The 27,913-nt window shown below is 37.3% G+C and overlaps 1 protein-coding gene across 1 annotated transcript; it reads left to right on the plus strand.

Moving 5' to 3' along the window:
• The first annotated feature begins 524 nt into the window (after window positions 1-524).
• On the plus strand, window positions 525-22,898 carry LOC139713001 (BRCA1-associated protein-like). Its single transcript, XM_071624779.1, has 13 exons — window positions 525-603; window positions 2,103-2,342; window positions 3,330-3,849; window positions 5,397-5,586; window positions 5,903-6,016; window positions 6,728-6,876; window positions 7,434-7,509; window positions 8,528-8,666; window positions 9,274-9,386; window positions 15,599-15,688; window positions 16,509-16,673; window positions 18,170-18,265; window positions 22,434-22,898. Exons 1-13 carry the CDS (start codon window positions 525-527, stop codon window positions 22,611-22,613), a joined length of 2,151 nt encoding a protein of 716 aa, XP_071480880.1. The 3' UTR covers window positions 22,614-22,898.
• Window positions 22,899-27,913: the final 5,015 nt, after the last annotated feature.

Here is a 27,913-nt window from a genome sequence, read left to right on the forward strand (position 1 = left end):
ATGGCAAACAGTTTGACTTGTTTTTCCGGAGTAATTACGTTGGTGAAGAGATAATATTTAGGCTTACTTAATACGGAATATACAGGAAAGAGAATGTTGTAAAATGGTATAAATAAGGTTTTTATCCTTGTTTTGTTTTCTGGTATGGAGTCCGCATGGCTGGACCTTATTACCTTACGCGTGCGCTCCTCGCGCGCTCTTGCGCCATAACCCGGAAGTATTACTACGCACTACACGACTGTGCTTTCATATGCAGGGCTAAGCGATTGCATCAAAGCAGACTCCGTGTACAAAGACGTGACGGCACGGGCCTGCACGCAGCGAGCTCACAATCAAAACAACAAGCTGAGGCGAGGGATCGTCCGGATCTGGGAGGAAGGTGACAATGCAATGATGTTGGCCGTCGAAGTATTACATCTTTAAACTTCAAGATCTGTCGCCCTGCCATCAGCAATTACTTTCAGACACGACTTCGTTGGAACTTAAAACGTAGCATTGGCAGTTGCCGTCAGCTTAGCGTCCTAATGTCTGTTTCTTTGTGTGTGATTCGTCTGTCTATCAACAACGAATCTGAATTGCCGACATCGTTGTTGTATTCAAGATGTGAGTGAGCTTCGATCCCATCTCGAAATTCTTGTTAAATATTCATTGTAATTCTTTTGCCATGCTTACCAAGAAATTTTCTTCTTCCTTTTCTTTTCCTCCACTTGTTCATTTTTATTTTTCATTTGCAATCCGCATTCTATAAATTTAATCTGTTTTCTTCAATCCAATACTCAAGTGAAGATCGTTGCAGAGAATTCTGAGAGACATCATTAATGACTGAGTGTGTTTACAGGATGCAGGGAGGCGGGATGGAGGGAGTGCAATCATGCATTTCATGGCCATGGGGCGGGGGTGGGGGGATGCTGCTGTGGATACTGAATACAGCTACAGTTGATTGATGTATGGTCTATCGGGCACAAGAAAGCATCTTTCTGATCAATTTTCTTTGCAAAACCAAAGTAGAATTCTACAAAGTTACAAGTAAATATTCTAGTGCAGTCCCAATATAAACAAAGGACTGGCAGATAGTTGACGGAGCATGTGTTCAGTGTATAAATCTCACCAGCAACCCCAACACATACTGTGTCACGACACTACTTACACTCGTGGTAGCGCCCTGCGCCGGGGTTAGCGTTCAGTAGAAGCCACTAATGATATCCACAGATGCTCTATACCAAATGTTAGTATTAAAAGTAATTAAAACAGGCCCATACATAATTTGACCATAACCCTGCCCAAAATCTGACCGCCATCGACATGTAGAAACCTAGGCTTCTAACACTATCAGTAATGCTTTTGTGCAGAATCCAATTTTGGCACAATAGGTCGAATCTTAGGGTGTTTGTAAATTCTTATGATAGTTTGATGTTTTATCATACTTGTGATATAAGTCATTCAATGTTTTCTGCACATGTCATTTTACATTGTCACCCACTACTGTTTAGCTGTGACTAAATGAAATTGTAATGCTATTAACATGTCAGGAGTGATGGTCTTTGTACATTCTACATCATCCAGGGTGCTGCATAAGCACTTGCCCGATTGCCCAGGGCAAGTGAAAATCAAATTCGGGCAAGCGTGTTTGAACAATAAGCAAAAAGTTTTGAAGCCGCCTGTTTTTCACTTATTCCCCCCAACATACCCACAAAGTCAACCATACAGATGCCCAAAGATATTGGCTGTTCACTGATGCAACACACTTTATATTTCATTTCAGCAACTTTCCAACACATACGTGAAGAAGCCACAATGCAATGTGATGGCATCACTTGATCGGACAGAGTTTGTTACTTCATTGTGTTTAGGCGTGCCAATCAATGTGTGCTGTTTATTCAAATGATTGTGTTTTATTAGGCCCTTGACTAGCACATGTTTTTCTATATGATTTCCTTATATTTTGGAATCTTATTCGGGCAAGTCAAATTCATGTTCGGGCAAGTGTTTTGCAGCAAATTTGGAAACCTGCTTGCCCGACGTAACTGGGCAAGTGGATATATAAAGTTATGTAGCACCCTGACATCCATGAAAATTTACTTTGAATTTGTGCCCCATTGCAGCCAGATCACCCAACATGGCAGAGAGCCCCCCACTCCTCACATCCAGTCCCCCTCCGGCCCTGATGGCCAAGCCACGCCAGGATGCCCTCAAGCACAAGCCTCAGGTTGCCTGGGAACGGGTGGAGGACGGCCGCAGCCACCCAGTTGGAGCCAGGGAGGATAGCTTGGAGACGGTTGTGGAAAAGTGTGTTGGGAATAGGGAGGAAAAGGGAATCAGGATAGAAACATATTCTGTGGAAGGTAAATATCCATGAAAGATTTGATTTACTTGTATAAAGATATCCCAATTGATATGTTCAAATGGAGATACGTATGGAATATCTTGTGACAGTTATGTCAGGCCTATTGTTTTACTTATAGAGTACCACATTGTATCCTGTCTAAAGACATCTCTAGCTCTTAAAGGGATCGTACAGTTCTGGTTGAGACCTAATTTCAGGTTTCTAACATTTTTAGGTGAGATAATGAGAAATCTCATATGAAATATGAAAGAGCATGCAATTTTATGAGGAATTCAACGTTTATTTGATAAAAATTGGTTTTGAAATGGCTGAGATATCCAAAAAAGAACGATTTTAATAAAGTGTGGGACCCACACTTTGTAACGATCGCTTTGTTTTACTTTGTTTTCGGATGTTTCAGTTATTCCAAACCCGATTTTCATCAAATAAACTTTGAATTCCTCTTAAAATGGTATGCTCTGTGCTATATCATAAGTGTTTTCTTGGTATCTTGCAAAAATTTGAAAGCCTATTTCTCATCTCAACCAAAACTGTACTATCCCTTTAAAGTTCTAATGATGAGTTGAAGATTAGAAAATAGCTTAAATGATTGTTTGAGCTGGCCAATTGTTAATCTTAATGGAGTGCTTGAAAAAAAAGGGCCATTGACTGTGATGACATTGCATCCCTTATCTTTTTTGTATTTTACAGTCAAGGCTGTTAAAAAGAAAAGTTATGCATCTTGGAAAAATTCTCCAGGTAAAGTAATACAAAACCTTGCAAGTATGGTTAATGTATGTGAAACCCAGTCAAACATTGAGAAAGGGATGAATTATATTCAAATTGTTTTTAAATCAAGATTACAAAAATCAATACATGTAGCATATAACTTCATGGAAAAGAAGATTTGTCTCAGATAATCAGTATCATGTAGTGTTGGACAAACTCACCTTGCTCTCTTTCTGCAGAAAAGTTACTTCCTGTGGTCTTTTTTTTTTCTTCCCAGAGCGGTACGAAGATGAGGTTACAAGCCAGAGCACAGAGCCAAAAGCCAACTATGCCAGTGTTGTTTCCAACACCAAGCCGAAGGACAGACCCACGGGATGTGAGAAGCCCAGCCACCATTCTGCCGTGGTGAGCGTTACGCCCCCTGCGGGGGATGTCAGTAAGGACACAAATAGTGACTCCATCAGCGAAATCACCTCCCCGGACTTGACGGACGAAGATTCGTTGACCTCGGACAAGAGCAGGGGTGAGCAGTCGGAGGGCAAATTCCACAAGGGGAAGAAAGCTGAAGTGAGGCGCAGCTCTTCCCTGAAGGAGCAGAGGAGTTTGGCGTCTTCGAGTGTGGGCAGAGAACGGCGGGGCTCCTCTGGTGCTAGTCCTCCTACTGTGTCATCAGATACAAGCGAGGGAGGCAGGTCTAGTAAAAGTCCAATTGCATCATTTAGGAGGAGAATCCCATTCTTTTCCGGAAACCCTGTTGTGGATATCACCAAAGGCATCGTACATCTCTTCAAGGAAAAGTGAGTACTTTTGGAGGCACATGGTTTATTTCATGTTGACTCTTTCATGACTTTTGTGCCATTTCAGACATTTTCCTACCACAAAGTATGATCTGTTCACTGTGTGTGATTTTTTTTTTAAAAATACTGGATTATTCATTCATTTTAATGGTTAATGATAGTTGTTTTCTGTATACTGAATGATAATTTGTTCACTGAAACACTTAACCCGTTGAGGATGAGTCCCGAGTATACTCGGGCAAGTGTCTATGGGAAATGCGTGTTGTAACAAAATCAGCCCGTCCTTAACGGGTTAATGACCTGTACACCCACAACTGAAGAAACATTTTTTGGAAGTAGATGCTTTAAGCTGTTGTTTGTTTTTTAAACAAAGAATATATAAAACCAATATACTTGTGTATATGACAATGAACTATGTAGCTTAATAGTGTATAGACCAAACATGCATCTTGATTAAATTTTTGTTCTGCAGAGACAGATACAGACAAGATAATATTTTATCATCAATAACAGTACAGTTACTTCCAATGGATCAAAGGTGTATGTGTACAACTTGCAGCAAAGTGATGTTTATGCAAATGTTTACATGATTGTGGACATTACTTAGACACACAACTTTATATTTCTTATGGAGACTTACTGGAAGTGTTGGATTCAGTGTTTACGTGTAACAACACATTGTAATTCCATGCTTTTTGTTCCCGAAAAGTGTTATGAATGAAATTACCAAATATTAGCTGCTGTGTTTATGGGACTTGTCTAATTTGATAATAACTTGTATTATATGCAATGTGCATTGTACTGAGAACATGAGACTGGAACAAGCAGGTGAAATGGGGAGCTCATTGCAGGGCAGGGGGCCACAAACATCTGATACTTCAATTAGCCAGTGAATTGATTTATTGAATTCAATATGATTTTTGTACCTTTGTTTGTTTACTTCACAGAGATTTTTTTTTTTCTTTAACTCTGCTCCTATATACTCCTGTTAAAGGGATGGTATAGTTTTGTTGAGATGGGGCTTCAGGTATCCAACTTTTTTTTAGAGAGACAATGAAAAACCTCTAAAATATGAAATATGAAAACGCATGTAATTCTAAGAGGGATTCAAAGTTTATTTCATGAAAATTGATCTTGAAATGTCTGAGATATCCAAAACAAAGGGATCTTAATAAAAGGTGGGACCCATCTTCGCTTTTTTTTTTATTTCCTTTTTTGTTGTTGTTGATATCTCAGCCATTTCAAAACCAATTTTCATCAAATTATGAATTCCTCTTTGAATTGTATGCTCTGTAAAGTTTCATAAGTGGTCTCTTAACCTGTTGAGGACGAGTCCCGAGTATACTCGGGGAAGTGTCTATGGGAAAAGCATGTTGTAGCAAAATCAAACCGTCCTCAATGGGTTAAGTATCTTTCAAAAAGTTAAAAGCTCAATCCTCATCTCAACCAATACTATATCATCCCTTTAAGCACAAACTGCTTGCATTATGCACGGTAAACTATGTATGATTATGTGGACGATTATCACCAGAAGTGTTTATTTGCAGTCAAATGACCTCTCTTGACGAGGGCATTCATCGGAGTGACATGATCTGTGCTCTGGCTGTCCCTGCATCCCTCATCTGCCACGACCTGCTCCAGTTCTTTGCTCCCCTGGCCGAGGGCATCGAACATGTCCGCATCATTCGAGACTCCAACCCAAACCAGTACATGACCCTCATCAAGTTCAGAAATCAAGTGAGTATCTGCTCCGTGTAGGGGATTTCTCAAAGCAAATCATTTAGCAAATTGTAAGACTTTCTTTTGTAGGCAGTGATTGTACAGTGCGACTCACAAAACACCCCGACATTGATTGTTTTACCATAATATATTGTTTATATTGAGAAATATGAAAATGAACTGAAAAAGAATTGAAAAGGTGCAAAATACTTTGTGGGATCATTGAAATCATTTTGTATTTCAGATCAGCACTACATGAGATAAAGAAATAACAAACTAAAATACAAAATCTATGTGTGTAAAATACATTAATATGTTTTCTTTTCATTTCCAGAGCCATGCAGATGAATTCTACAAGGAATACAATGGCAAACCTTACAACTCATTCGATGACTTCATCTGCTACTTGGTGTATGTCTCTAGAGTAGAATGCATGAAGTCATGTGAAGTGAGTACTGCTTCTACCCCTTTCTCTGAACTCTGTCATAGTATGTATCCCATTGCACTCATTGTGCATAATCCAGAATACTTGCATGTTTCTATGCACATGTGAAGTGTAAACTTGCGTTTATCCTTGAAAAGCATTTGTAAGTAAGACTCTGAATGTGCATTCAAACTGAAGGGATAATGGCAGCGATATTTTTGTGTACTTTTGATGGTGATGTAACTGCCAAAATCATAGTCTGTATATCATTTTGAACAGTCTTTATGCAAATATTGTACTGTATGAGCTTAAATTTTGCGCGTACAGATATTTTCACGAATTGCTACTTGGAGGACATTTTCGCGTGTTGTTAAGTTCGCGGTTACGAGGGTCTAACTGAACTTAGTTATTCGCGCGTTGTTATTTTCACGTGTTGTTATTTTCGCTGTTCAAAGGCGATTCGCAAAATTCGCGAAATTAATACCACCGCGAAAATTTCAGCTCATACAGTAATTCAGGTAATGTATGTATGAGATTTACATTTAACTATTGCATAGAACTAGTCACTTAAAAAAATAAATAAATAAATAAAAAATGGAAAATGAAATATTGGTTACATTGATGAGACAACAATGTGAAAGTTTAAGATATTAGTGTCATTTTGATTAATTTGTGCATCACTGGTACTAACCAGGAGGATCGATTGTGTCTGGTGTTTTGCTCCCCACACTACAGGGTGCTAGTCTTGCCACACCAGGCCTCACTGAGCTGCCAACGTGTAATATCTGTCTGGAGCGCATGGAGGACTCTGTGGAGGGCATCCTGACCATCCTGTGCAATCATACTTTCCATGGCAGCTGCCTGACCAAATGGGGAGACACAAGGTGAGGGAAGGGTGTGATGGGAAGACTACACAACATGATAGTGGGCTAACATTGGAGGGCTTGGTCAGGATTGAACAAAACAAAACAAAAACAAAAACAAAATCCAACAACAATAACATTAACAGCAACAACCACAAAAAACAGAAAATACAAAATAACAGAGACCGAACAAAAACAAATAATACAAAAACAAAAAAGTCACAATTCCTGAGCAAGATGTGTGAAAGTGTATGTGTGGCCCAACAACATTTCTGAAACAAAGAAATAGAAAAGAGGCTAGAATTCGTCCATGAGAAAAAACAAATTCAAAGTTTGTATGTTTTTATTCTATAATGTGATGGTACTTTAAGCAGGCAATTTGGTACCTGTGTTCATGTATCTTTTTGCATGTCGTTATATATATGCAAATTTACATTTTGTTGTTGTCATTACTTAGATGTCACACTCCTGTGACTTCTTCATTGTCCAAATTCATATGAATGTCTATTAGTCTTCTTTAATTTGTTTTTATTTCTCTTCCTATTTGCATCTCAATTCCTGGACTTTCTTTGTTGCAGCTGCCCAGTCTGTAGATATAACCAAACCCCAGAGCCTTCAGTTGACAACAAGTGTTTTCAGTGTGGTGCCCAAGAGGTAAGTGAGATAAAGCAAGCATACAACCTAGTCTTGTCCTACACCAACCCTTCCTGTCATTAGCTTATTCTTATATCACACATATCTTGTCATTAGCTCACCCCATCCCCCCCCCCAAAAAAAAAAAAAAAAATCAGAGAATATCCTATTTCACACATATCCTGTCAATTGCCCACCCCCACCCCCCCCCCAAAAAAAAAAAAAAAAAATCAGAGACAATCCTATTTTACACATATTCTGACTGTGTTCCAAGTTTGGTATTTTTTACCATCTTGATATTGATGTCATTGATATCATATATATATATATATATATTTATATATATATGGGCCGTGATGCGAGAAAATTGCCCTTAGGGCATCAAATACCGAAAATGAGTTTTCACCTCCACATTGTAGAAGGAACTCTGACGTATCTAGATATGCAAACCTTTTTCTGAAATTCCAATCCTAAATGACCCCATTACGACATTCAAAAAAGTATGTTTTGTCCAAATCCTGTCACTTTTTGATGCGTCTATGCATGTGCGCGTCAGTTAGCTAGTTGATCTTTTTTGGGCGTATTGCTTTGTCAAACTTCCGCGCCATTTTCTGGCGTTTGCGCACAGCGGCGCTAAGGGCCCTTTTCTCGCGTCACGACCCATATATATATATATATATTCATTGTTTCATTTTTAATGTTATGTGTGTGTGTGTGTGTGTATAATTGTAATTTACCTTTTGTGTTGTAGGAAATTCTTGGCATTTTATGTTGTAAATTATGACTTTGTGAAGAGATATTATTTTGGTGTAAAGATGTCTGGAACTTATTCATTCAATGAATTAATGTTATGTGTGTTGTTTTGTTATCTTTTGTGTCTCAGATTGGAATGTGTGCTATGTTTATGTGTAATTATGTATGCCACTTGATTCATGAAGATTTCCCGTTTTGAGGGCAATAAAATAAATGAATGAATGAATAATTATTTTCCAGTTGATGTCATTAAAATGTTGGCCCCTGTTTTGTATTTACTTTTCAGAGTCTATGGATATGTCTAGTGTGTGGTCACATAGGGTGTGGTCGGTACGTAGAGGCGCATGCTTACCGTCACTTTGAAGATACCCAGCATACTTACGCCATGCAGCTTGGCAAACAGAGAGTGTGGGATTATGCTGGAGGTGAGTTTCTTCATGGGGCATCACTAACCAGTATTTAGCCAGGAGGTAATTGTCCATGGGGGTAATTGTCCTGATACGGTTCTTCATCATGGCAAGATTTCCTTCATTTGAAAGAAAGATATTCCCACTGGTTCCTTTTTTCCGACATGTTTGTTCATTTACAGATCAGCAGTTGCGATCTTAACAAATTTGATTTGTAGAGGGAGACAAAGTGAAGAAACTCGCACCTGATTTCCTTCATTTTCCTGTAAACTTGCTATTCTTCACAGTGAATATCGTGATAGTGGTGTTCGTGTATATATTTTGAATCAAATTCGTCTGTAGAATCTTTACCAGTTTATGAATCTAAACCTCGGCTAGTGCTGTAAATGACTTTGATGTCTATCCACAAAAACTTCATTTTTTTTTTCTTTCTGTGCAAACGTGACATCAAAAGGTAATGCACAAGTCACCTATTAGGCATTACAAGTTAAGAAGTTATTGGCGTTAACAATCTTCTCGTTCTCAGCTGTCGATCTTCAATCATTTTGTTATATTCAATTGATATGACCTGGTGTGAATCGACTATAAAGAGCTTTAATGCTGTGGTAATGTTGTTGGATTGCAGACAACTACGTGCACAGGTTGGTGCAGAGCAAAAGTGATGGCAAACCAGTGGAGTGGGAGCGAGCCAATGGGGATGAAGTGTGTGAAGAAAAGTTTGATGCTCTTACTCTAGAGGTAAGGTCCGATGCCAAAATGTTGTAGAGACATGATAGATTCTTTGACTAATGGACAGAGTTTAAATTTTACCATCATTTCCTTTATTTCCACTAGAAACAAAAGCAAACAAACAAAATATTACAAAGTCATTCTGCAAAATTCAGAAAATGAAAAATAGAACGAAGCACAGGTAAACGGATCTTAATGATCGATCATAAAAGCCAGAAATACTAATTAATGCTAATTCCAAGACACAACATTATCCTTTGTGAAAACAACCTAAATCGATTACAAATATCAGAGAATGACACTTCGAAAATTATACAGTTCTGTAAACACGTAAAAAAAAGGTGTCAATTAATTACCAGGTCCTGAAATGCAAACTCGTGAGTGCATTTGATCGATTGTCTGTATAAAATTGGTTTCCCACAAATTACTGCCAATTACTGTACCTAAAGGATGGAGTAATACCTAATATTGATATTTGCCTTTGTACGTTAATACTCTCATTAGTGCTTTTAAGTGTGCATTAGTGCATTAATACTTTTTCCTACTTTTTTAGAGATTCTGTTCCTACTTTATTCCTACTTTTTTATATTATCCTGCTTGAAAGCCTGAGATTGTGACCCTCCTCCTTTTCTACAATGTATCTCTGTCTTTGCATACTACAGAGTAGCAAGGTATGCTTATTTCATAATCTATACTACAATCCAACCTAGTTTCATTTAATCCCCAGATATCTATGTCACTATCATACAATATCGAATTAATTTCATCGAAATATTTAAGTAAATTAGCAACATACAGCTGAATCACGTCTTATCCATTAAATATTTGATAACCGTTTGTACCTTCAAATCTTTAAGACCATTCAGATCTGATTGCGAATAATCACCCATTTGTTTGTCGACACCTGTATCGCTTGATACGTCACAGAAAAGTAAATGTCTCATCACGCATCTAGTTCTTTCCTAGGAAATAAACATCTCTGACCTGTTACTACTCAATTCTGCAGAGACATAAGTGCATGTTAAATTTATCCACTTATGACATGCAGTGCATAACAAATGCTTTTGGTTACATTTGATGGACTTGTTTTACATCCCACAAAGAAATCTCTCACACATAACCAAAACAAAAACAAAAAGGGATTTAAATTTTTAAAAAAAATCAATGATAAGTTAATCTACAACCTATAAATCAACTAAATACCCTATACAACATCAAAATATCAAAATAGCACAGCTTTTATGTTGCTTTAATAAAAGAAATCATGTTGGTTTCCAGGAATTACCCTAAAAAAACATATTTATCCTGAAAATGTGTGTGATATACTTCACAGGTTGAATGTCCAGGGGTAGTCCTAATGTTCTCCCCCCCCCCCCCCAAAAAAAAAAAAAACAATTAAAAAAAAAACAATAAAAAAAAAAAATGATAATGTACTGGAATAAAAGAAGGGGGAACTGAAAAACTTAGTTTCCCTTCTGTCGCTTCGTGTCTCTGCTGTGTTGGCTTTTTCTTCCACAAAGCGAGTTTTCAGGATGATCGGGTTTTCCGTTATGCTTTGCAAAACGATGCAAATGCAATGATATTCTTAACATGAATGCACCGGTATTGATCCTTATACAGATTGATACTAGTAATGTGAAATTGTTCACTCAACACAAAAGTAAAGGCATTGTGGAATACTTTTGTATTTTTGAGGCATCAAAGTCATCCATTCGCAGTGTGCCAATCTGACTTGAAATGTCGAAGAGGTACGACCTGGTAGTCAGGTATTCCTGCAATGGAAGAATCTGTCATTGCAAAAATATAACGGGAAGTGACTCCGAATCCGAGTGGGATGTGATTAACCCATGTGATGAATATTGTTCAGATAAATGTAAGACATTCATTTTCCACCCCGATTTCTTCCCTTGAAATAACATTGTGATATAAGATCCTGCTTTATGTAAATGCATCATTGACAACGACCCATCAAGGAACACAAACTCCATAGAACCAGGCAATTTATGCTGAATTTCTGAGCAAAGACAAAACAATGTCGGAAGATCTCGAAAGAAAGTCTTCACAAAGTTTTTCGAAAGTGGCAAGACAAATAAATGAATGTAGTTGGAATGAACTCCTTTTCAGACATGAAGAACATGCATTTTTTTTCCCCGTCAGGCTAATTTTATAGTCCCAAAAGGGTAGAATACAAACTTGTGATGCTGTTATCACTTCACCTGAGCACTCGTGTTCTCCTTTTCCACGTTGAGGCCGCGGTGTGAGGCTATTGAACATAACAAACACGGTAAACATAACAGTGAAATCGTACTGCTGCTAAACTGTGTCTTTGGCAACTTCAACAAGTACACAGTATGGTCTTTGGCAACTTCAACAAGTACACACATGGTTTTTGCTGGTATGACTACTTTTGTGGAAATACTTCTACATGCTGATAATGGATAAGGAATAATTATAGAAATATATGAATGAGATTTCAAAATATGAATGCAATGATAATGATTTGTACACATGAACAAAGTAAAACATGAAAATCATCTCACTTAACACAAAAGCAAAGGCATTGTGGAATATTTTTTATATTTTTGAGGCATCAAAGTCATCCATTAGCAGTGTGCCAATCTGCCTTGACACGTCGAAGAGGTACGACCTGGTAGTCAAGTATTCCTGCAATGGAAGAATCTGTCATCGCAAAAATATAACGGGAAGTGAATCCGAATCCATGTGTGATATGATTAACCCTCGTGAAGAATATTACTAAGGGTGCGTTTATAAGATTTTGCGGGCCTAGAATCACTGTTTTGAAACACTGTTTCAAATCACACTTTCGTCAGGAGAGCGTTTATAAGATTTTTTCTCCGAGCGTGTTGGGGCTCTCGCTCAGACTGTGCCATTGCGCAACTCACTCTGCGCAGTTTTTCCTCGGCAAAAGGTCAAACAGGGTGCGCGCAAGGCATTGTGACGTCATTATAAACAGTGTTTGCGATCGCGGTTGCGTTTATAAGATTTTTGAAACACTGATTCTACAGAAACACTGTTTGTAAACGCACTATTTTGTGCGTTTACAAACAGTGTTTCAAAACAGTGTTTCAAATCACGGTTAGCGTTTATAAGATTTTTTTTCGAGCTAGAATCACTGTTTGGCCAGAAACAGTGTTTCAAAACACTGTTTCTGGCCAAAAGAAAAATCTTATAAACGCACCCTAAGATAAATGTGAGACATTCATTTTCCACCCGGAATTGTTCTCTTAAAATAACATTGTGATATATGATCCTGCTTTATGTACAAATAATGTAAACGCATGATTGACAACGACCTATCAAGGAACACAAACTCCATAGAACCAGGCAATTTATGCTGAATTTCTGAGCAAACACAAAACAATGTTGGAGGATCTCGAAAGAAAGTCTTCCCAAAGTTTTGTGAAAGAGGCAAGACAAATAAATGAATGTAGTTGGAATGAACTCCTTTTCAGACATGAAGAACATGCATTTTTTTCCCCGTCAGGCTAATTTTATAGTCCCAAAAGGGTAGAATACAAACTTGTGATGCTGGTATCACCTCACCTGAGCACTCGTGTTCTTCTTTGCCTTGTTATTGAGGCCGCAGTGTGAGGCTATTGAACATAACAAACAGGGTAAAAGTGAATGAATATTATTCAGATGAATGTTAGGACATTCTTTTTCCATTGATTTGTTCCATTGAAATAACATTGTGACATTAGATTATGATATTGGCGAACACCAAAAACATTGTGAGAAATCAAAAGAAAGTCTTCACAGATTTGAGATCAAAGTAGTGTGAAAGTTACACAATAGATATATCTGAATGATGTAGTTGAAATCCACTCTCACAGACATGGAGAACATGTATATTTCTCACAGGGTAATCATAGGGAACACCAAAACTCTGAAATACCAACTTTTCATATTATAGTCATCTTACTGGCTCAGTTGTTGCATTCTCCTGGTTTCTTTGACCGTCACAACCTTGGGCGCTCAGATTCTACAATATCAGTACGTGTATCATAAATGCAATAAAGTGTACACTAATACCACCAGATGACTGCTAAAACTGTCTGTCAGGCTTCTAAAACCACCACACATGTCGGTGCACTTGTTGCTATTATTACTACTTTTACTGTCCTGAAGATGCTACATTCCACTGATACCAAATAATACAAACTGATGATAAATCTGTGATATAAGATACAATACTTTACGGTATGATTGGCAAACATTCCTGTCATATTTTTTGTCATAGAGATACCATATCTAGGAATAAGAAAGTTCTGTTTGTTTAATATGAAATGCATTTCTTTTAAACTTTTTGCACTGCCTGCTTGTCCCAGAAATGAACAATTGGCAGAAATTTAGTTTTTACTGATTAAAGGAAATGCACGTAACGATACAGTGTGAAGTTATGAACATTCTATTAATTTGTTCATCCATTTTGGAATGAATGTTAAATGTCTTGTTTTATGAAATGTATTAGGAATTAATACATGTATAAGTACACTGTACATTGTGTAAAAGAACCTGTTGCAAAATGGACAAACAAAAAATGCAACTAAAAATGGACCTAAAGGATGGAAAAGCAAATATTTTGTGAATGATTCTGCCCTAAGACTTCAACTAACAAGATAATGACTGCAAAAATAATCTCAAATTATCAGCGGTGCAAAATATTACAAACTTTGATAAAGTATAAAAATTATATTTACCCTCACAGATACATGCTTCACTTAGTGGTAGTCTTCAATATGTGAAGCATATATCAATAACTATGAACATTTGAACCATTATATATGCATGATAAAGCACTATTCATCATAAAACAAATACTCCAACAAAAGGAACGAGGACATCAAGAAAAAAAAAGTGTACACGAATTAAAAAAAAGGGGGACTCAAAATGTTAGTGACCCTGGATTCGTGTCAATATTCTTAGCACCTTTTCCTCCACAGGGCGACGTTTCGACGCTCCCGTTGAACTTGCAAAACAAGAAAGCATATCATTGGGATTTCAAAATATGAATACAATGATAATCATTCTTATACATTTACAAATTCAAAATTGAAATCTTCTCGCTCAGTGCAATGTCAAAGGCATTGCTGAATTTTTTTGTGTTTATTTTTGAGGCATCAAAATCATCCTTTAGCAATTTGCTTTTAATATTTGACTTGAAAAGTCGGAGAGTTACCACCTGGTAGTCAGCTTTTACTGGAATGGAGGAATATGTTGTTGTGAAATTAACATGGGAAGTAACTCCAGGTCCCATTGTGATGTGATTAATCCATGTGACCAAATATTATCCAGATAAATGTCAGTCATTCTTTTTCCTCTGTGATTTGGTTCAGTAATATAACATTGTAACATTAGATCCCACCATGTCTATGAAAGGTCCTAACTCTTTGCCCAGAAAAGCCATGTCCAGGTGGTTAAAGGTGCATAGTCCCGGTAGTGTAGAGGGCGCTGTTGATGATACTGCCGATCACCGTCAGCATTGATACGAAGATTACCCAAGTTGAGCTGTCATCAAGAGTAAAGTGCGTAGGTGTTGCTAAGAAACGTTGCCTTCATCGTCTTCTCCGCGCATCGTGCAGTCTGTAGTAATGCCAGGGTGCGTGCATATTTGCTTGTTATTATGACATCACAAAAGAGGTTTGCTAAAGCTGTCATCCCCTTCAGCCGAATCATGAGCCGAACTGTGATCGGACCACTGACTACAGTGAATCGGACTTATTCGGACTCGGGGAAGTGGGCCAAAGCGTAAGCGCTGAAGAGGAGTTGATAGCGTAGGTCTCTATAGGAAACTTGCGCCGTGCGCCCGCGTACGCATTTGACTAAAACACCGGGACCATGCACCTTTAAAATATTAATTCACCTCAATTTCAAGCATTATCGGTAAATATTTGTGAACCCCTTAAATTATGGTAATTCCTTCAATCTAATATGAAATAAGAAAATACTGATGAATTTGATTGATAAAAATAACTCTATTTTGTTCCATGTCCATGGCTGAGATGCACAATTGATAAACAAATCACAACTAAAAACATTTGTTGATTGATATTTGATATGTAGATTTCACTCTACAGAAAAAAAAAACTTTATTGACATACTTCTGTCAGAACCAAATTGAAACCCTACGGAGAGATATCTATACATGTGGATATTATGAACATCCACTACCTTCACTATTGTTCTTTCTTTCTGTCTAGTACACATACCTCCTGAACAGTCAGCTGGAGTCACAGAGATTGTATTATGAGGAGAAGATGACCAGGATAGAGACTGATGCACTTGCTCAGGTAAAATCTTTCCCCCAACAGACAGTGCTTGCTATGTTCTCATCATGCAGTGTTAAAAAATAAGTTTGTAATAGACGAGTGTATTGCACAGTGCAACTATATTGGATTCTAACCACACTCTGAGACAACAGTTTGTTTGGGCTCTTTCATATCTGGCTTCATCAACCTGCAGATTTTAGAAGAAATATTGAAACTTCAGGACAACATGTGTTACTTTTTATATGTCCCTCCAGAGAAACCTCTGATAATTGGTAGCTGCCCCTCATAACACACTTTCTCTACTACCTTGACCCCAAGATGAGATGCCAACATACTACACAGTGATCATGCCCTCTTTTACATTGCTGTCCACAGTTTGCCAGAGTTTTGATATCCATGTCCCTCTGATGGCCAAGTCAGAGATGACAACTGTTACTCCTTTCTTTGCAGTATTATGTTGTAGGGTTATTGTTCCCCTCCCCCCCCCCCCAAAAAAAAAAAAAATGTATATTGCAGTTCTCATCTGAAATGCCCTGGTGATGTGTTTCCGAAATAGATAGTACTAAACATGTCTTTTGCGTGAAGATTACAGTATGGTACTGTTTTTCCACCAAAAATATGTTGTTGTTTTTTTTAATGCCCTCAGAATACTGCAATGTTGTTTACATTAATGTCAGTACCTCTGTGCCCAGTGCCTATGTGATTGGCATCATAATGTGTGAATTTGTTTGGTAATGCAGAAGTTTTGATACAAAATAGGTCTGTGGCTATATATCTGTGGGTATCTTGGCATGATTATCGATGATGCAATCCAAGGACTTGTTGCACTCTCTGACCCAAGGTATCCGACGTGGAGGTGCGGTCCAGGAAGATGATGGAAGAGCGAGACCGGATGGAGAGAGAGCTCCATAAGACGAACAAGGAGAAGCAAGTGGCCGAGAAGAAGATGGCCTTCCTGTCGGAGAAGCTTGGCAAGGTGCTGGGGCAGCTGTCTGAAGAGCTGGAGGTAAGTTGCGGCCAGGCCAGTGTGCTGATGTTATGTGCAGTGTCATATCATGTAAAGAGACTCTGGCCAACTGGTGTATTGCATGCCATGTTGTTACTTGGGGTAGTACACATTAGAGAGTTAGTGTGTGGTGCTCAGACGTCATAGTCAAAGTAAGCTAATAAAGTAGAGCTTAATTCAGAATGAGCACTGTGTATGTCCTCTCTTTGGTAACGACATGGCTCTACGCAAGTCACAAAACTAGCAATTGACCATTCGCAGGCTTCAAAACTCATAAGCTGAAACCCGAGTTGGCCATACTCTCTCTATACAGTTGTATATGGCACTGGTTATGTGATGTCGATAGTCTTTTGTACCAGGACTTTGTTATTGTTTGAGTATTTGGCTTCTTGTCTATATAAAACAGTGTACTCCCATTACAACAAAGTCCTCAGGACAGGCAGTTTCCTTTTGTTATATTCACATTTTGTTATATCCAAACAGTAAAAAATATAAAGACATAATGCACCTGAATTTTTACTGTGTTGTTATGAGAATTTCATTATAACCATTATCATTATAGTGGAAGCTCACTGTTGTGTAAATTTAGCTTCCACCCATCTTCTCTCCTTCATTGAATTTTCAATGATTTTATTGCAAAGATTGAAGTGTTGAAGTCTCAAGCGGAAAGAAGAATTACCAGTAATGAAGATGTTGTGTAATCGCCATCGAATCGCCAAATGTGCATGTTAACATAACCATACCTTCACTTTCAACTCAAATTATACTATTTGTGTCAGAACCCCCATCCATATATGATTCGGCATGCCGTACACTGGGGTACCATTGTAACCCGGGGTACCGCGTTGTATAGCGCCATCTCATGCCCATTATTTATAATGCGTATCCAAATTCAGATACGCAGATTCCGAATTCGGATACGGCAAAGTCATCGCAATGAACTAGCACCATAGGTGTTTTTCGAAGTAATTTCTAGCACCCAGATGTTTTATGCTCTCTTTTTAAAAACACTCTTGATCATTCATTCACTCAATGCAAGAACATTAATGAATCAAATTGACACTGTTGTGGATAATAAACAAAATTTACTTTCCAATCTTATTCAAATTCAACATAATTTAAAATCAGTACTAACAATAATATGTACAATAATATCAAACAGTTAAGATTATAACAGAGCAGAAAATAATTATCAGTTGCATGCATTAATTGTTGCATAATCACAAATAAGAAAACATTTTTGTGCATGATAATACTGAAAAATATTTTGACACATTTTTTGGTAAGCCAGGGTACAGCACTGAAAAAAAAATAATTAATTCAACAAAATGGCGAATTTTCATTTGGTACCCCAGGGTACCAAATATTGCATCATATGCAAAAATACACTCGGGCTTCTGTACAAATCAAGTTTGAAGCTCTACTGTCTTTCTGCCATTTGAATATTAAAAACATGAGTGTAAAGATTTTTACTGTCCCATCGTGTGTTTGAATAGATGAACAAGTGTCTGCGAGCCAACCAGTCGGTCTGGCAGGAGAAAGTGATCAGCCTAGAAACAAAGTTGGAGGAAGAGAGCAAGCAGAAGTCTGCAGTGAGTATCACCGAATCCTTTCTTCTCAATGGCTGGGACTAACTTGGACAAAATAGTGCAGGAAACTTTGGTGGTTATCATTGCATTAACTTTGAGAAGCTCCAATAATAGCATGTTGGCTGTATCATTAATGAAATATGATATGATTCATTTAAGGTTTGTTTGGTTTTTTTGCTCTCTACATGATTTAGATTTAGATTTAGATTTAGATTAAAAGGTCTTTATTCAAATAAAATCTGAATCGGCGACTAAAAGTCGAATTACACAGATATACAGAGATTATACAGCAAAACAGATGAAATAATAACATAATCATAATACATAAAAACATACATTACATTCAAACATTCTGTATACACAACTAATACATTTTTAACGCTACAGATTGTTATATAAATACAAAAAGAAAATGAATGGACATTTTATAGACAGTAGCGGTACACTCCTAATTTTTTTTTTCACAGAAAAAAGAAAAAAAGAAAAGGAAGAGACACTCAGGGCTACTCAACTCATTGTCGAAAGAAAAAGAAAAAAATGTAAGCTCTTCTACAGATACAAAAGGGAGTACAGGAGTTTGCAGTGTGGTTGGAAAGACGCGTCAACAACCTACACTATACATTCCACAAATACTTGCAGTAACATTATTTTGTTGGTGAGGTGATCATCCCCCTCCCCCATAATGTACACACATTCACTACCCACTCATACCTAAAGCATTTCTCACTGGCATACTCTCTCTGTCTCTCTCTCTCTCTCACACACACACACACACACACATGCACACATACAGTACTGTACATTGATGTGTAGATCGCATATCTGTACAACACTCACAAACGCGCATGAGCATAAACACAGTGCACATGCTCGATGTACAATACAACGTATGTACACACTCACATTCACGCGCATACATTTACATACATATACACTGTACGTACACACAGGGAAAACACACACACACATATTGCAGCTACAAACACACACACACATAAACACACACACACATACATGTACATTACTCACACACACACACAAGCACCGTCATGTCCACAAGACCACACCCAACACACGCCCATACAATGAACCTGTGCTAAGTGCACGTTTAAAGACAGGCCCACCTACATGTATTGTACTTTGTGTAAATGTCTAACAACTAACTTTGAGTGCAGTATGGAAAAAGTGGGGTTTCCTAGCATGCATAAAATACATAAAAATTTCCTAATCAAATGTATCATTTGTTTTCCCTACCCACCACGCTGCAAACTCCTATACATATAACTATATAAATAAATTTACCAACACATTAGACAGTAGTGAGAATAAAAAACTCTACTGAGAGTCATTGCAGTAATAATCATTCAGTATATCAATAAAATACGGTATTGCACTTTTCTTAAACCGATCAGTTTTACAATGCAGTTGAGAATATTTTGTAATATTTCTTAAATTGATTTTAACATCTCTTTGATCCGGTAACCACAATGAATGATTGGGGTGCTTTTCTAACTGCAGAGCAAAATCTAAACACAATTTCCTTCTCCTTTCTTTTAAAGATAATAAATTGCACACTTGTAAGGCCATATCATATGTAACATAATTACAACCTAATATGATTTTCAATACACGTTTTTGAATCTTTTCTATTACCTCTGTGTGTTTTTTTGTAAGACTCGAATGAAAAAGTGGGGCACAATATTCTAGAATTGGTCTGATATATCCTGTATACACTGTAATAAGATCAACTATTGATAAATTAAAGTGTTTCAATTTGCGTAACATAAACAATCTCCTATTGCATCTTTTCACCATTTCAGAAACATGTGCATCCCATTTGAGATTCTGCTGAAAATACACCCCTAAAATCTTAACAGTGCTTGTTTCTTTCAAAAAAATTTCGTTGATACACAAACTTTGCTGGATTGCTTGCTTCATAAAAGAAATTGTCATAAAAACACATTTCTGAGGATTAAGTTTCATGTTATTCAACAATGACCAACTTGCCAGTGCATTAATTTGTCTTTGTATCTGAGATGGTTGATTTCTATTCCTAGCCTCTACAATAGTCAAATCATCAACATATTTATAAAATGAAAAAGGGCAATCTTTACAAGCATCATTTATCATAATCAAAAACAAAACCGGTCCAAGTTTTGTTCCCTGCGGAACCCCTGCATTGCATTCTCTAATATCAGAGATACTGCCATTGTATTTAACAACCTGTTGTCTGCAATATAAAAAATCCACAACTAATGAAATAACAAATGGGCGCACATTCATAAATACCAGCTTATGAATCAGAATGTTATGATCAATTCGGTCAAATGCTTTCGAAAAATCTGTTAAAACCATAGTTGATACATTGCTTTGCTTTTCAGCATTTTTATACAGGTTATGAAGCATTGCAATCAAATAATGACAAGTTGAAAGACCAGGGCGGTTACCAAACTGATTGATATCGATTTGGTCCCTAATGTCTTCTAACAGCCATTTAACTATGAAAGACTCAGCAATCTTAGCAAAATAAGAGGTCAGAGCTATTGGTCTCAACTCAGATACTACTGGGGGAAAACATTTGGGAATTGGGATAATTTCAGCATATTTCCACATTTTTGGGAAAGTACCCTGCTTAAAGGCAATGTTGATAATATGACATAAAGGAAAACATATCTCATAAGCAAATTCTCGGATTATTCTCACTGGCAAATCATAAGACACAGTTGATTTTCGTAAACTCAACTTACGTAACTTATTGAAAACATCATGTGGTTGTATGACTGGGCATTCATAAGGTGAAGGCAGATATGCAGGTAACTGTGATCTGTCCAGTTTATAAAAATCGGTTGTTACAGATAAAAACAATTCATTAATATAATTTGCTACATACTCAGAATTGTGACGTTCTTTTTCACTAATATCAGGTACATCAATCTGCATTTGACATTGAACTCCATGAGTCATCAATTTAATATGTTTATACCAATCAGCAGGATTGTTAATTTTCAACCTTTGTATTCTTTCATTATAAAATTTATCCTTGGCTACTTTTACTGCTCTTTGCACTTTGTTTCTAAAATATTTCCATAATTTAACATTCTTATCAATAAATGCTTTTTGTCTTTTTTTCATCAATATTTTAATTTCACAGTTTATCCATGGTTTATCATTCTCATAAATACTTATTTCTTTCACAGGTAAAAACTGATCTATTCGGTGCTTTAAAACCTGCAAAAACATATCACATATTTCAGAAACATCAGTGGTAATGTAAAGTTCTTCCCAAGTGTGCTGTGTTATCCAGCTGCCAAACTCACGAATACCACTATCAGTTCAGGGTCGAACAATTCTTTTTTTCTTCCTATTACCTGAATTTTCAAACTTATATTGTTGGTGTAAGGGACACCAAAAGATACAATTGTGATCACTTCTTTGACTTAAACCCAGGCAAACCATATCAATAAATATTGTGTATTCTTTTTACTACAATATAACACAACACTTTGTTGTATTGATTCCATGGACTTCATTGCATCCTGAGTCTATTTTGTCTGTCACTACTACATTCTGTAGTAGTGTACATGCTGTAAGCATTATGTGTGCGTCAGGGATAGGAGCTGTTATATCATTATGTATCAAAGATAAAAATATGAAACAGATACAGCTGTACTTGAATGTAGAAAAGGGGCATCTTATCATCATCAGAGTTACACACATTTGTACTGTGTATATCATGATATCTGATATGGGATGTGTGCTCAGCATTGCCAGTAGAGAGCTTATTGTAAGGTTGATTGTGTACCTTTTTGTAAAGTATTCAAATATTTTTGATACAGTACATTCATTGTACTGAAGCAAGCACTATTGAAGCACTCAAGCAGATTGCCCCTCTATAGAAGTTTCTAGCAAGTTTAAATCTGTCGCATGTTAGTGTGTACAGCTTTTGCAGTCATTACGCATAACTCTGTTTCTGTCTGTGTTTGACTTGTCTTTTTTCTGTCTCTCTGTCCTATGTCTGTCTACATGTCTGGCCGTCTGTCTGTCCATCTGTGTCTGCTTGTGTGTTTGCCTGTTTGTCTGTCTGGCTACTTATATATCTGCCTTCCTGCCTATGTCTGTCGGTCTGTCTGTCTGTCTGTCAACCTGTCTGTGTGTGTGGTGTGTCCTGCAGGAGATCAGTGATCTGAAGGACCAGCTGCGTGATGTCATGTTCTTCATAGAGGCCCAGGAGACACTGAACAAGACCCCCGAGAGGACGAGACAGGAGATTCAGGAGGGACAGATCACCATTGGAGCCTCCCCGTCCCCAGAGGGCCGGCCATCCAGGAGGGGCAGGAAGAAGGGAAAATGACCGCTCTCTTCAAGTCCCAGTGCTGACAGACGCTAAGACCAGGGGCGTGTTTCATACAGATCGAGCGAAAGTTGCGTTCAATCACAAATTACATTTCATAAACAACTTTGCGATTGAGTGCAAGTTAAGCTCAGTCTGTTGGAAGTTACGCTTGAATTTTTGTTGAAATTAAACATAAATGTCTTTATGAAACAGGACTAATGCTCAATATTGAACTTACGTTTGATTCACCAAGTTATGCTCAATAAATTGAGGGCAAGATCAATTGCAACTCTTTATGAAACAGGCGACAGGGGTCCACTCATGAAGTCAGGACGTAAAAGTCGTTACATACAGGTAAATCTCAGAGTGGCCAAAGTCGCTCATATATAAGATTGTAGGTACATTGTATATGAGACTTTCAAATCTGTTTCACGAAGTTTCTCCTAATTGTGTCTTATGAGCGAGAAGTCTCTCATTAGACTTTCTTGAAACGGACCCTGGTAGAGTGTGGAATACCATGGTGTGGGAAGGTGGGCCTGGCTCAGAAATATTAGAGAATCCCCGCAATGAATTGTGTACAGCCTTATCAATGATACGCCAGTATGTGTGTAAGTACAATGTATGCACACAGTCAACGAATATCAATTGGAGTCGACTGTTGCCGATGAGCATACACTTCCATGCACATATTCACTGACCGGTGTTATTCATGGTTTTCAAATGTACCCCAGTGGACTGTGAATGAATCAATCCACCCATGAATCCCCACAGTACCATATCTTTAATATATTGTGGGAAATATTTGAGATCACTGATAATGAGATGTTCAAAATACTTTCATCCAAGATGTTGTACAACTGTGTATCACAATTTGTGTAATCCATTCTGTGCTAGGCATGGTGAACTTCCTGTGTGTAGGAAACATTAATCTGTCCAGGCAGTGCTGTGATAGTTACAATCATGAAGTTGTATTAAATTTTAGCAAGTATCTATGTACTTTGACAATTGTATCACACGAAGTGAGTTCTACAAATCGGGTTCCATGCTCCGTAAACAAATAGCACTTGGATCCCCACGCATACTCTGGCTTACCATCAACTGCTTATAAGTGTAAAACAGTGTAAACAATGAAAATTTGCTTACTGTCTAGTGAGTAAATCATGCTTGGATGACATGTGAAGATTTATAAAGCATTAAGTTTGGAAGAATGAATTGTCAGTGAGGGTAAATCTTGTTATCAGAAAGTGGAATTTGAGGTCAAAGCTACTGTAAAAGTGGAAATTTTTGCGGTGTTGAAATTTTTGCGCATTTCGCGCAACCAGAAACTAGCGCGAAAATAAAAGCATGCGAATATTTTTGCGTGCCAAATGTTCATGTGCTTGATGTCTTGATTCCGCGGAATTAAAAACACGCGAAACTCTTCTCACCTGGCCAAGCGCAAAAATTTAGTCGAGCGAAAATATCCACTTTACAGTATCTAGATCATTTTTTTTTTCAATTGTCAAAAGTCAAAGGTATCAATATAGCTATATCCTTCTGCATGAGCAAGCAGCAAGTCATTATACAGCATATTATACATTAGTTTTAAGATATGAACTGGTGGTATGTTCCTCACAAGGCGACAGTTGGCTCTCTAAACAGGGAAATTCCAAGAGTACTGCTGTATGATGCACTAGTTACGATATTAACCGAATATGTCAACTTCATATCATATAGAAGAAATCTCATAAACTGTAATGCTATGGTAATTGCTGCCATGCCAAAATTTACCTCAGTGTATTGTGTACTAGTATGGCCCAAGTCTGCATCAGACTTCTGACCTCACACCTTTCCTACTGTCCCCTTAAAGACATATCTTATGTCATGTTGATATGAAGAACCAAGGTTGGGTCTTATGCACATTTCTCTTTTGATGTCATTTCGGTATTCATGTCATCAAGTTATGCTTCCAGTCCCAAGAATTGTAGGAAAACAAAAACAAAAACAAAAACAAAAACAGGTCACTACCCCCCCCCCCCCCCCCCCCCCCCCCCCAGTTAACTCACTTCATTAATAATCAATGCTATCAATACAACATGTAAAGCTGAGCTAGCAATAATAAAGTGTATTTCTCTCCACATCCCTGTTATGGCTGAAAGATTCGCTCTAATATGCTTTAAGAGGGAGAGTAACATGTGCTCCTTTGATGTTTAGCCCTTCCAGTGACAGTAAGTTAACTTTGCACAAATCTCACACACATACCTGTAGACAAGAAATTGATGTGGTGCATAGAGAGTTAAATATTACCCACCTTTGACCAAACGCAGAATAGACTTCTCAATTGTTTGTATTGTAACATGGCAGTTGATGTGTTGGTATGCTACATTCATGTTTCATCATCTCTTGTAGCTGTGTCTGTGCAATCTATGCTTCGGACTTTGTTTATGTTTTTTATCCATACGTCACCAATATTATGCCATAAGTGATTCTGCAGTGTATACTGTATACACCATATATTTCAGGAGTCTGAATTTTTGCGAATTGAGACTTCCAGACGATTTTGCGAGTGGTTAAATTCGCGATCGTGGAGTCCTATACTGAACGGAGAAATGTGTAGCCGTACGTTGCATTCATATCAGGACCAGAGTCAATATTTTCATGTGTTTGTAATTTCACGTATAGAAGCTGACTCGGGAAATCCTCGAAAATAAAAGCCACATGAAATATTTGCGCATACAGTAAAATGACAATGTTAAAACTGCCCCTTTGGCAAAGTATCCTACTTAAAGTGCGTCTGTAAATCTATGCAGTGATGTCATGATAGCAGCGCCAAGATAGTGACATCTCTTGAAAGTGTGGCTCAACTTTTGTCCAAGGGATTGGGGAATGGGAATATTGAGGTTAGCAGAGGTGCTAGAAGAAAGTTGGATAGACAAGTTTAGTGCTCACAGGGTCAATCATTAAAAACCCCTTTAGTATTATTCAAAAGAGGGATGTGCATTATTGTGATACAAAAGCTGATATCATTATCAAGTCAAGTTGATCTTAAAAAACCCCATAAAACAAACAATATCATTTTGTTCCGTCATTTTTTAAGTTTTTTTTTTCATTTCATTTATTCATTTTTTTTAAAGGGATGAAGGCATCTTAAGACTAGCATTCCACTTGCCATGGATTTCTTGTGAAATATATAACACAAGGACTGAGAATTCAGTGTTTGGATGTCACTATGCATTGGGCATACATGTATTTCTGCTGGGAGACCATGGCGTGCGGGGCTTGAAAGAAAGGTGGTAGATTTTGGTGCTGAACCCTGCTCAACTTGATGCATTATTTAGCAGATTATTTGACAATGCAATCATGCCATGATGTGTAGACATGTGCCATTAAAATGTCAATGTGTGTATTCTGTAAATAAAAAGAGGTGTTATGCTATAAGAATTACAACACTTGAAGTCGCCGAGTATTTTGTGCATACATGTATGTTGAATAATCATTTTATCATCTCTCATAAGTATGTAAAGTACAGTACAGTACACAAGCAGCTCTGAACGCTGACATACTAGACCTCGTAACACACGTACATTGAGGAAACAAAACACAAACAAAAACAATCAAAATGGAATTTCTGTAAAATGGATAAATGATCATCTAAACGTTAATGTTCTCTTTGAACTTAAATTTCAGTTCATTTCATTTCAAAGAGAACATCATGATTTACATGATCATATACTTTATAGGCTGTTATTTTTGCAAGGGTTCAATTTTTGTGAATGTCATGAATCACAGTTGGATGGCGAATTTAGCAACACATGAAAATGTCGCCGTACCCTAGGGTAATAGTGCATTCAAGTAGCATCGGTGACAATTCGGGAAAATATCTGACCTCCTCATTGGTGAAAATATCTGTACACGAAAATAACAATACAATATCTATTTCAAAGAAATCCCAGTAATGCATGGCTGTAGAGATAACAGTATTTGAAGTGTGAGTAATCCAGACACAGAGGTACACATTTTGAAGAGTTGCTCAAAATTGAGAATCTAACTTGCCTGTTAATTGATTATCAGTTTTGTGTCATACAAATCGATTCTATTCAAAGTTTTCAAAACAATCAGAGTTATCTAAAGTTTTGCTGGATTGATGTTTCATAGCTTTGAATGCATGCCTTGAATTATCAAAACTGATGAAACAGCACACACCATTGTCTTTCTCTTTCTCTCTCTCCCTTTCTTGCTCTCTCTCTCTCTCTAACTCTGCCTCTTTCTTTCAACTTTTGTAACTCATAGTTCATCAAGTGATATTATTTTCACACGGTATAAACTCACAGTATCAAATATTCACTTTTGACTGAAATATGCAAAGCTGTGATGTAGAGATTTTTTTCTCTACTCTGACTTTGCCCTTTTACATTCTCTGCACTCAAATCAAAATAACACCTTATCACAGTATGTCTTGTATCCTTCAAATAATCAGAATTTATTACATTTTCATGCTTTGTCAATATTGTGGTATTCCACATCTTATCCCTGAGTCATGACATTGAATCACATGAAGTATTACAAATCGTAAATGTATTTGATTTATACATGACACCACAACTGAAACTTCCAAAACAGACGAGTACATAACCTGGTATTTTAATTTGTAATTCTCCGTACGGCATATAATATGAGATCCCGCTCGCGCATGCGCCAACAATTCGCTTGTAATATGGCGCCGTATTGATGTCTCCCGCCGATTTTTTTTTCAAAATCGTGGTTAATCGCTGTATTCCCCTGACATCGACGCTTTCTAAAGCTTCTACGCCGTAGTTTTAAACATTGAAATAATGTAACTTCTTGTACATTTTTGAGGACAGGTTTGCACCCTCCTTTTAAGAATTTTGAAATCTACCCTCTAAATGCTGCATTCCATTTTGTTGGAAGTAATATATATAGGAATGCATCAATAATCACAGATTTTGTCTCATGTCTTCAATTGAATAATCAATTGTCAATAATTCCTACTTTTTTTTCACAGGAGTGATGAGCCCCAGATCCACAATATCCACCACATTCTGCTGAATCGGTCAGCTACTCTTCTTTCAAAGTTCATCAAACTAGGGTGCATATCCTTACATCATGATGTCACAAAAGTAATGTCAATGATGCATCAAATCACAAGGAAAACAGTGACATTCAAATTGGACAAGAATGCAGAAACTACTTGAATGAGAACAAAGATGAATTAGATGTAGATAACTTTTACAAGAGTGTGAAGGATTTTTACATCTCAGCTGTCGAATATATGGTAGAACATTACCCATTCCATGATGAACTACTCATCATTGCAAGAG

Source organism: Diadema antillarum, unplaced genomic scaffold (assembly GCF_040938485.1).
Source record: "Diadema antillarum isolate AM-2024a unplaced genomic scaffold, OU_Dant_1.0 seq00001890_RagTag, whole genome shotgun sequence".
NCBI classification, from domain to species: Eukaryota; Metazoa; Echinodermata; class Echinoidea; order Diadematoida; family Diadematidae; genus Diadema; species Diadema antillarum.

Bases quoted from the DNA above. Each gene is read 5' to 3' on its own strand.
- LOC139713001 (XM_071624779.1), top strand. From the start codon at position 525: ATGTCTGTTTCTTTGTGTGTGATTCGTCTGTCTATCAACAACGAATCT. The intron at 8,667-9,273 runs GTGAGTTTCTTC...GTTGGATTGCAG, and splicing joins AGTGTGGGATTATGCTGGAG to ACAACTACGTGCACAGGTTG. The intron at 18,266-22,433 runs GTGAGTATCACC...TGTGTCCTGCAG, and splicing joins AGAGCAAGCAGAAGTCTGCA to GAGATCAGTGATCTGAAGGA.